The sequence below is a fragment of the Xiphophorus hellerii genome, chromosome 17 (genome assembly GCF_003331165.1).
Source record: "Xiphophorus hellerii strain 12219 chromosome 17, Xiphophorus_hellerii-4.1, whole genome shotgun sequence".
Lineage (NCBI taxonomy): Eukaryota > Metazoa > Chordata > Actinopteri > Cyprinodontiformes > Poeciliidae > Xiphophorus > Xiphophorus hellerii.
The window spans coordinates 482,901-494,705 of NC_045688.1; the positions used below are offsets into that span (position 1 = coordinate 482,901).

The following is an 11,805-nucleotide window of genomic DNA, read 5'->3' on the forward strand; positions in this document are numbered from 1 at the left end:
ACTATGACTAAATTTGTCATGTTTTTGACGTCATAATAAACTATGACTAAATCTTTCATGTTTTCGACGTCATAATAAACTATGACTAAATGTTTCATGTTCTGGACGTCTTACTAAACTATGACAAAATTATTCATGATTTCGATGTCATACTAAACTATGACTAAATTTTTCATGTTTTCGACGTCATACTATACTATGACTAAATTTTTCATGTTTTCGATGTCATACTAAACTATGACTAAATTTTTCATGTTTTGGACGTCATACTAAACTGACTAAATTTTCATGTTTTCGACGTCATATTAAACTATGACAAAATTATTCATGTTTTCGACGTCATACTAAACTATGACTAAATTTTCATGTTTTCGACGTCATACTATACTATGACTAAATTTTTCATGTTTTCGACGTCATACTTTAGCATGACGTCCAGAACATGAAAATTTTAGTCATAGTTTACTATGACTAAAATTTTCATGTTTTCGACGTCATACGATACTATGACTAAATTTGTCATGTTTTTGACGTCATAATAAACTATGACTAAATCTTTCATGTTTTCGACGTCATAATAAACTATGACTAAATGTTTCATGTTCTGGACGTCTTACTAAACTATGACAAAATTATTCATGATTTCGATGTCATACTAAACTATGACTAAATTGTTCATGTTTTGGACGTCATACTAAACTGACTAAATTTTCATGTTTTCGACGTCATACTAAACTATGACTAAATCTTTCATGTTTTCGACGTCATACTAAACTATGACTAAATCTTTCATGTTTTCGACGTCATACTAAACTATGACTAAATTTTTCATGTTCTGGACGTCATACTAAACTATGACTAAATTTTTCATGTTTTCGACGTCATACTAAACTGACTAAATTTTCATGTTTTCGACGTCATACTATACTATGACTAAAGTTTTCATGTTTTGGACGTCATACTAAACTATGACTAAAATTTTCATGTTTTCGACGTGATACAATACTATGACTAAATTTGTCATGTTTTCGACGTCATACTAAACTATGACTAAATGTTTCATGTTTTCGACGTCATACTAAACTATGACTAAATCTTTCATGTTTTCGACGTCATACTAAACTATGACTAAATTTTTAATGTTCTGGACGTCATACTAAACTGACTAAATTTTCATGTTTTCGACATCATACTATACTATGAATAAATTTTCATGTTTTCGACGTCATATGATACTATGACTAAATTTTTCATGTTTTGGACGTCATAATAAACTATGACTAAATTTTTCATGTTTTGGACGTCATAATAAACTATGACTAAATTTTCATGTTTTGGACGTCATAATAAACTATGACAAAATTTTTCATGTTTTGGACGTCATAATAAACTATGACTAAATTTTTCATGTTTTGGACGTCATACTAAACTGACTAAATTTTCATGTTTTCGACGTCATATTAAACTATGACTAAAATTTTCATGTTTTCGACGTCATACGATACTATGACTAAATTTGTCATGTTTTCGACGTCATACTAAACTATGACTAAATGTTTCACGTTTTCGACGTCATACTAAACTATGACTAAATCTTTCATGTTTTCGACGTCATAATAAACTATGACTACATTTTTCATGTTCTGGACGTCTTACTAAACTATGACAAAATTATTCATGATTTCGATGTCATACTAAACTATGACTAAATTTTTCATGTTTTCGACGTCATACTATACTATGACTAAATTTTTCATGTTTTCGATGTCATACTAAACTATGACTAAATTTTTCATGTTTTGGACGTCATACTAAACTGACTAAATTTTCATGTTTTCGACGTCATATTAAACTATGACAAAATTATTCATGTTTTCGACGTCATACTAAACTATGACTAAATTTTCATGTTTTCGACGTCATACTATACTATGACTAAATTTTTCATGTTTTCGACGTCATACTTTAGCATGACGTCCAGAACATGAAAATTTTAGTCATAGTTTACTATGACTAAAATTTTCATGTTTTCGACGTCATACGATACTATGACTAAATTTGTCATGTTTTTGACGTCAAAATAAACTATGACTAAATCTTTCATGTTTTCGACGTCATAATAAACTATGACTAAATTTTTCATGTTCTGGACGTCTTACTAAACTATGACAAAATTATTCATGATTTCGATGTCATACTAAACTATGACTAAATTTTTCATGTTTTCGACGTCATACTATACTATGACTAAATTTTTCATGTTTTCGATGTCATACTAAACTATGACTAAATTTTTCATGTTTTGGACGTCATACTAAACTGACTAAATTTTCATGTTTTCGACGTCATATTAAACTATGACAAAATTATTCATGTTTTCGACGTCATACTAAACTATGACTAAATTTTCATGTTTTCGACGTCATACTATACTATGACTAAATTTTTCATGTTTTCGACGTCATACTTTAGCATGACGTCCAGAACATGAAAATTTTAGTCATAGTTTACTATGACTAAAATTTTCATGTTTTCGACGTCATACGATACTATGACTAAATTTGTCATGTTTTTGACGTCATAATAAACTATGACTAAATCTTTCATGTTTTCGACGTCATAATAAACTATGACTAAATGTTTCATGTTCTGGACGTCTTACTAAACTATGACAAAATTATTCATGATTTCGATGTCATACTAAACTATGACTAAATTGTTCATGTTTTCGACGTCATACTATACTATGACTAAATTTTTCATGTTTTGGACGTCATACTAAACTGACTAAATTTTCATGTTTTCGACGTCATACTATACTATGACTAAATTTTCATGTTTTCGATGTCATACTAAACTATGACTAAATCTTTCATGTTTTCGACGTCATACTAAACTATGACTAAATCTTTCATGTTTTCGACGTCATACTAAACTATGACTAAATTTTTCATGTTCTGGACGTCATACTAAACTATGACTAAATTTTTCATGTTTTGGACGTCATACTAAACTGACTAAATTTTCATGTTTTCGACGTCATACTATACTATGAATAAATTTTCATGTTTTCGACGTCATATGATACTATGACTAAAGTTTTCATGTTTTGGACGTCATACTAAACTATGACTAAAATTTTCATGTTTTCGACGTGATACGATACTATGACTAAATTTGTCATGTTTTCGACGTCATACTAAACTATGACTAAATGTTTCATGTTTTCGACGTCATACTAAACTATGACTAAATCTTTCATGTTTTCGACGTCATACTAAACTATGACTAAATTTTTCATGTTCTGGACGTCTTACTAAACTATGACAAAATTATTCATGATTTCGATGTCATACTAAACTATGACTAAATTGTTCATGTTTTCGACGTCATACTATACTATGACTAAATTTTTCATGTTTTGGACGTCATACTAAACTGACTAAATTTTCATGTTTTCGACGTCATACTATACTATGACTAAATTTTCATGTTTTCGATGTCATACTAAACTATGACTAAATCTTTCATGTTTTCGACGTCATACTAAACTATGACTAAATTTTTCATGTTCTGGACGTCATACTAAACTGACTAAATTTTCATGTTTTCGACATCATACTAAACTATGACTAAATTTTTCATGTTTTGGACGTCATAATAAACTATGACTAAATTTTTCATGTTTTGGACGTCATAATAAACTATGACTAAATTTTCATGTTTTGGACGTCATAATAAACTATGACTAAATTTTTCATGTTTTGGACGTCATACTAAACTGACTAAATTTTCATGTTTTCGACGTCATATTAAACTATGACTAAATTTTTCATGTTTTCGACGTCATACTTTAGCATGACGTCCAGAACATGAAAATTTTAGTCATAGTTTACTATGACTAAAATTTTCATGTTTTCGACGTCATACGATACTATGACTAAATTTGTCATGTTTTCGACGTCATACTAAACTATGACTAAATGTTTCACGTTTTCGACGTCATACTAAACTATGACTAAATCTTTCATGTTTTCGACGTCATAATAAACTATGACTAAATTTTTCATGTTCTGGACGTCTTACTAAACTATGACAAAATTATTCATGATTTCGATGTCATACTAAACTATGACTAAATTTTTCATGTTTTCGACGTCATACTATACTATGACTAAATTTTTCATGTTTTCGATGTCATACTAAACTATGACTAAATTTTTCATGTTTTGGACGTCATACTAAACTGACTAAATTTTCATGTTTTCGACGTCATATTAAACTATGACAAAATTATTCATGTTTTCGACGTCATACTAAACTATGACTAAATTTTCATGTTTTCGACGTCATACTATACTATGACTAAATTTTTCATGTTTTCGACGTCATACTTTAGCATGACGTCCAGAACATGAAAATTTTAGTCATAGTTTACTATGACTAAAATTTTCATGTTTTCGACGTCATACTAAACTATGACTAAATCTTTCATGTTTTCGACGTCATAATAAACTATGACTAAATGTTTCATGTTCTGGACGTCTTACTAAACTATGACAAAATTATTCATGATTTCGATGTCATACTAAACTATGACTAAATTGTTCATGTTTTGGACGTCATACTAAACTGACTAAATTTTCATGTTTTCGACGTCATACTAAACTATGACTAAATCTTTCATGTTTTCGACGTCATACTAAACTATGACTAAATCTCTCATGTTTTCGACGTCATACTAAACTATGACTAAATTTTTCATGTTTTGGACGTCATACTAAACTGACTAAATTTTCATGTTTTCGACGTCATACTATACTATGAATAAATTTTCATGTTTTCGACGTCATATGATACTATGACTAAAGTTTTCATGTTTTGGACGTCATACTAAACTATGACTAAAATTTTCATGTTTTCGACGTGATACGATACTATGACTAAATTTGTCATGTTTTCGACGTCATACTAAACTATGACTAAATGTTTCATGTTTTCGACGTCATACTAAACTATGACTAAATCTTTCATGTTTTCGACGTCATACTAAACTATGACTAAATTTTTCATGTTCTGGACGTCATACTAAACTGACTAAATTTTCATGTTTTCGACATCATACTATACTATGAATAAATTTTCATGTTTTCGACGTCATATGATACTATGACTAAATTTTTCATGTTTTGGACGTCATAATAAACTATGACTAAATTTTCATGTTTTGGACGTCATAATAAACTATGACTAAAATTTTCATGTTTTCGACGTCATACGATACTATGACTAAATTTGTCATGTTTTCGACGTCATACTAAACTATGACTAAATGTTTCACGTTTTCGACGTCATACTAAACTATGACTAAATCTTTCATGTTTTCGACATCATAATAAACTATGACTAAATTTTTCATGTTCTGGACGTCTTACTAAACTATGACAAAATTATTCATGATTTCGATGTCATACTAAACTATGACTAAATTTTTCATGTTCTGGACGTCTTACTAAACTATGACAAAATTATTCATGATTTCGATGTCATACTAAACTATGACTAAATTTTCATGTTTTCGACGTCATACTAAACTATGACTAAATTTTCATGTTTTCGACGTCATACTAAGCTATGACTAAATTTTTCATGTTTTGGACGTCATACTAAACTATGACTAACTTTTGCATTTTTCCAACAACATACTGTAGAATAACTTATTTTTGCACTTTTATGCCATCACTCTGTACCAAGACTCATTTTTTGCACTTTTTGGATATCCTACTTCAACTCCTTTTTACAATTTTCGACATTGTACAATACTACGTCTCATTATTTCACTTTCTTGATGTCGTATAACCTATGTGTCATTTTTACACATCTACAACATGAGGCTATACTACTTCAATCTGCAGAGTCAGAAAAAAAGCAGCAATTAGAAGTTTTTATTATACTAGATATCAATCGATTGGACCCAGGCAGTAGACTTGCATGCCAAAAATTGCCAGGAGCTTTATGAACTGGGCCTGGTTCAGGGTAGTCTTTTCCCTGGAGTCCAGACAGTGGTGATGGAGTTGAGCCTGGAGAGGAAGGATCCACTGATTACGAGGGTGGAGACGTAGAGGTGGTGGGTAGCAGCTGAATCCATCGATGTTGCGTCTTTTAAAAGGTTTCTTCAGAGATGATTGGCTGAAGTGGAGCGACAACTTGGTGCTGGTTGGCTGTTGGCTATTTGATGATGCAGGTATGCGGAAGAGAAGCGGTTTGAATTAACCCCTAGGCTTCATGTGCAATTTTTGCACTTTTGACACCATTCTAAACAATTTCTCATTTTTTCTTGTTTCGATGTCAAAAAAAAAAAAAAAAAAGACTCTGACTCATTTTTGAACTTTCTCGAGATCATATTAACCAATGTGTCATTTTTGCACTTTTTAAACATCATACTAACATATGTCATTTTTGCATATTTTGACATCATTCTATGCCTATGACTCATTTTGGCACTTTTTTGACATATTATTCTATGACCAATTTTTGTATATTTTCGACGTCATGCTCATAATTTCCATTGGTTTTGGCCTGTTAACTGCCTGACTGTCTGCATGAGATCTGTTTAGCGTGAGGCGAGTGAAATGCGGTTATCTGGTGAAGAGCAGGCGCAGCAGGTGTGTCCTTTGTGTTATCAGAGACATCCAGCAGAGCCAATCTCATTTCTGCGTTTTCGTTCATCTCCACCTGGTTCAACAGACAGTCAGGCTGCTCGTTTTTACTGAAAGCATTCACAAAGTTAAACATTCGATCAAGAGTTGGGATGTAAACAATAAATCGACTTATGATTGTAGATTAGATTCAAACTGGCTGCAATTGAAGAACAATAGAAATTTTCCCAGCCCCTGGCGAAGGCGTTTGATGCAGATGGAAACATCTTATTTTTAATACAAAGTACAATCTAACACTAGAAAATGTTGGCTACAACACAAAATATTCAGTATCTCAGCTTTATGTATCTGCTTGGCCAAACTCAGCTTTTAATGAACTTATTAAATGTGGCTACATACTTTTCAATAAAAGTGACCTAAATCTTGTTTTTATAGCTCAAAATTGAGAAAGAAAGAGATCTTTTGAAAATTAGAAATGATCGTTTTCAACTAAGTGTTTGACTACTTTACTCATTTAATGTATTGCAGCATGTAAGAAAAATCGAAGTATTTTGTTTTTCCTCTTCATTTTTTTGGTCTATGATACCTTTTGCCTTCACGAGTAGCTCTTAGCCAATCAAATGCTCCTCTGGTCAAACTCAACCAACTGGCGGACCAGAAAAATAAAAGATAAAATGACTGCCTTATTATTTAAACTTTGTTTTGTTAAATATTCAAATTTCTATCATTCACGAGGTTGTGAAACATTTTATGACTTTTGCTTGCAATTATTTTCTGAAATGTGTCAACGGAATCTAATGTACTCTTCTTCTGTCTAAATAAAGGAAAATACAGGAAATTGAAGTTATTTACTAAAGTAGGCCCACAGCTTCAGTTGGAAACCAGTGATGGACTCAGACCTGAACCTTCAGAGTCACATAAAGTCAGTTACAAAGTCGACCTTTTATCACCTGAAGAATATTTCCTCATTTAATTCTCTTCCACAGAATCTGGAAAATGACTGACAGACTAAAGATTACGAGTTTGTTCACTAGAAAGGAAAACGTTAAGAGCTGAATACTCACATGATGGTTTCACATTTTCAGCTCTCTGTCGCCCCCTATGGAAGCTTTCTGAAACTGAAACTATGTTTCCAAACATTGGGATTTTTTATTCTCTTGGTTTATTCTCATAAACATCTTTAGAAAGAAATGTGAGAAAATACAAAAACAGGTTAATTAAATAGTTAAGTCAAACCATAACTGGTAACGACTGCACAACCAAACGTTTCTCCCTTTTCACCCGTTGATCCACTTTAAATGAAACGAGGCCAGGGAAACCACAAGGTGGCAGCTGAGCGGGAATGTAGTTGTGACGTGTGGCAGGTGCAGGAGGACAGGAAGGAGGTCAAAGTGCAGTTGAATGAGGTCAGAGTGGTTTGGAAATGAGAAAACGTCTGGCTTTGGGAGAGAAGAACAAAGTCCAGGAATGATTTACACTGAAGAGAACCCAGAAATAACCCAGGAACAGTGACAAAATAAGTACACCCCTGCTGCTTTGATGCTGAAACATTGTCCTCCAGAAAGAGAAAACGTCTGAGGATAAACGAAGAACATCCAACTGTCATGTAAGGTGGTGGCAGCATAATGATCTGGGCTTGTCAGGATAGAAGAGCAGATCTGCAGCAGAACTAAAGCTGGGCGATCAACCAGTTTAATCCAATTTTTGGTTTTGAATTTTCTTATTTTTTAAATCCAAAAATTAAAAACTTAATTTTGGGATTTTTTTCACCCATTATGTAATAGGGTTTCCATAATTCAGAGCCCAGGGCGGCCATCTTGTTTTACAGCTTTTATTTACTTGGACTTAAATTCTACAACAATTTTGATTTTTATTACTAGAATAAAGTAATACGACAATATAATATGAGAATAAAGTAGAAATTTTTTCAGAATAAAAAGTAAAAAATGAAATTATTTTCAGTAGCAGCAATTTTAAGATGTTCATATAGTAAAATTACGTCTTTATTCTGCAAATATGACTTTATTCTTGTAATCAAATGTGAGAGAATGGACATCAGATGTAATTACACCCCCTCCCTTTTCTGTTTGTTTATTTGCTTCCATTTTTCTTATCCTGGCTGTGCTGTTAAGCTCCACTTATCTTACTGAGATGCACTGGACTGCAGCGACAACGCTTCGCCACCAGTGGGCACATAGAGCACGGTGAGCAGCACTCCTGACTCAGCGAGCCAACGGCAATTAAGCGTAGCAACGGCTGGTCAGTGAAGGCGCTCACTGTCGCTCTCATGTTTCCACAGGTAAATGTCAATTAGCGCTGCTGTTTATGTCTCTTGTGGAGAAGGTGGGCTAGGGCGGAGTAGCGAGGTATATATGTGGAAGTGTTTAGTTAATTATTTGACTTGTATTGTAAATATTTATTATTTGACTCATGTCGTAAATATTTATTTGTGAGCGAGCCAACGGCAATTAAGCGTAGCAACGGCTGGTCAGTGAAGGCGCTCACTGTCGCTCTCATGTTTCCACAGCAATTGTCAAAATAAAAGAACCTGCGCAACACCACACTGATTTATTATTAAGTGTGCAACACAAACAAAGATACTTTGTTGTTGAAATAAAAGCCACAAGTGAAAAATCAAAAATAGTCCAATATATTTTCTGTCAATTGTAATTTCTTTTTTTAAAAAGATTTCTTTTAAGCTGTATCGCCCAGCCCTAACAGTAAAGGTGCTGCGACGGCCTAGTCAAAGCCCATGTGACGGGAATCCTGGATCAGAGGGTGTACTTACTTGCTTTTCTAAAATAAAGACACACCGGAATGGATCTTTTGTCCATCAACCAATCAGATGTTCGTCTCCTTCGCGCTCAGCCTGACCTCTGATGACCACATCCTGTCCCGATGCCAGCTTCCTGTACAGCTGCAGCAGCTCGTCGGTCTGCGGCGCCTTCGACTCCGGCGTTGGGGGGACGTCAAAGTCAGAGGACGCCTGAGACGCCGGCAGCTCCTGGAGTTCTGATTGGGCCAGGATGAGCGTGTCGTCCAGGTTCTGAGAGGACTGGTCGGACTGGGAGGCGGACAGCGTCAGGCTGAAGGCGTCCAGGTTCTCTGGGGTTCGGTCGCCGTCGCCGAACAGATCCGGGGTCTGTGACGCGGCGGAGCAGCAGGAATGCGATTGGCTGTTCTGGCTGTCGCTCAGCGGCTCCGCCGTAAAGAAATCCTCCCACTTCGGCGCTTTGCTCACGTCTCCCTTTCCCTCGTCTTCCTCCTCCTCTTCGTCGTCTTCGTCCTCGCCGTTGGACTCGGTGCAGTCGAAGTAGTTCTGAGCAGCAGACGCCGAATCGGACACCAGCAGGGGTAAAGACGTGGCCACAGGGGGCGCTGTTCTCTCAGCTGGCGTCTCTACAGTTAAAGGAGAAACAATCACATCAACTTTTTCATAATTTAACCAAAATAAATAGAAAGAATGATGAATATTTGTACTTTAACACGCCTTGTTTGCTCTAATACATCGCTATCGATAACTCGTTCCAAAGCGAGAGGAGCAAAAATGATCTGATATTTGTTTTTCAGTCAAATCAAATCAGTTTCTTCTGTGTGTTGCCAAATTACATGAATTTGAAAAGATGTTCAATATTATTTCATTTAAGAAGTATCCATCAAATACAGAGACAGTCATTTATTATATTTTAAGTTTGTTGATGGGTTTTATCTATACATTCATAATCTTGATTTGACCCAAATGGAACATAAGTTTGGTCAAAAAATATTCTTATTAAAATTTAACTTTGTTTTTCCAAAAGTATCCTAATAAATACATTTCATGCTAAAGTTGAAGAGATATGAATACTTCCAGCGTAGCAAAAGTATTAATACTACACAGATAGTATTATAGAAGTGTACTCATAAATGTATAGATTATGTATTGATTCATGTATTTTATCAACATTCTCGTCTAACGATTGTTGCTCAAAGATAAAACATCTTCAACCAAAATCAAAATGTTTCTTTTGGTTGAAGAAATGTTCATGGAACAGAAAAAAAAGAAGGAGGAAGATAAAAATGTACCGTTGTGCATTTCCTGGTTCAGGATCAGTTTCTTCCGGAGCGGAACCAGATCCAAACCGTCGAAAAGCTCGTCGTCGCTAATCGAGTCTGAACACAGAACCAGGAGCAAAACATATGACCTCATTAACTGGCTGACCTCATTAACTGGTTGACCTCATTAACTGGCTGACCTCATTAACTGGCTGACCTCATTAACTGGTTGACCTCATTAACTGGTTGACCTCATTAACTGGTTGACCTCATTTAAGCTCGTTTTAACCAGGTTGGTGATATGAAAACTGCTGATATTTTCGCTGTTTTTTGCATTTCAGGCAATAAAATTTTTATTTAAACAATAGAAAAGTTTATTTGTATTTTTTATGCATTTCTGATATTGTGGTTAAATAAAAATCTACAAAATGGGTAATTTTTTCATCCAATTAATCGATCGATCGATTAATCATCAGAATACAGTTGGATAAAAATCACAAATACGTCCAAACTGGACAGGGAAACATGAAGCGGTCTTCGGGTTCTGTGTGTTTCAGGTTTCGGGTCAGAACTGAGTCACCGTCAGTGGGTTGCTGAGCTCGGCTCCGCTTCAGGACGCCCAGAGGTCTGTAAACGAAGCCGGTTTCATCAGGCTGGTTCCGGCACATCAGCCTCAACCTGAAGACACAAACATCATCATCATCATCATCAGAGCGAAGATGACTCTGCAGCCTCAGGTTGGAACCCGGGCCACAGAGACAGGACTGGTCCAGCCTGGTTCCTGGAGCAGACGGACTCGGGATGTTTTACTGGAAAATCTGCTGATCCAGAAACTTCTGTTGATTCTGACCAAGAAAAGGATTTTAGTGATGGATTGATGGACAGAAAACATGGAATAAAGTCTAGGAACACAAATTTCTCTGTTTCTATCCAAACTCATCCAGACTGGGAATAAAAGCCAAATTCCCATTTTTCCAGATTTTTCCTGACTGAAGATTCTTAGCAAATTTTCTCACAGGAAGAAATTAATTCAGAAAACTTTTCTCCATGAAAGCATTTAAACCGTTGGACTCACATCTGCGTGACGTCGGTCAGCGAGCGTCCGATCGGA

At 34.6% G+C, this 11,805-nt stretch overlaps 1 protein-coding gene across 2 annotated transcripts in view; it reads right to left on the minus strand.

The window, feature by feature from the left end:
- Positions 1 to 9,286: 9,286 nt before the first annotated feature.
- dclre1c (DNA cross-link repair 1C, PSO2 homolog (S. cerevisiae)) overlaps positions 9,287 to 11,805 on the minus strand; it is a 19,236-nt gene continuing 16,717 nt past the window's right edge. For both annotated transcript variants that reach the window (XM_032589292.1, XM_032589293.1), the window contains 4 exons: positions 11,770 to 11,805; positions 11,275 to 11,372; positions 10,725 to 10,811; positions 9,287 to 10,058 (listed from right to left, as the gene is read on the minus strand). The exon at positions 11,770 to 11,805 is cut by the window's right edge and continues 53 nt beyond it. In XM_032589292.1, the coding sequence (XP_032445183.1) occupies positions 9,493 to 10,058; positions 10,725 to 10,811; positions 11,275 to 11,372; positions 11,770 to 11,805 (787 nt within the window). In that variant the 3' untranslated portion in view covers positions 9,287 to 9,492. The remainder of the gene's footprint in view (positions 10,059 to 10,724; positions 10,812 to 11,274; positions 11,373 to 11,769) is intronic.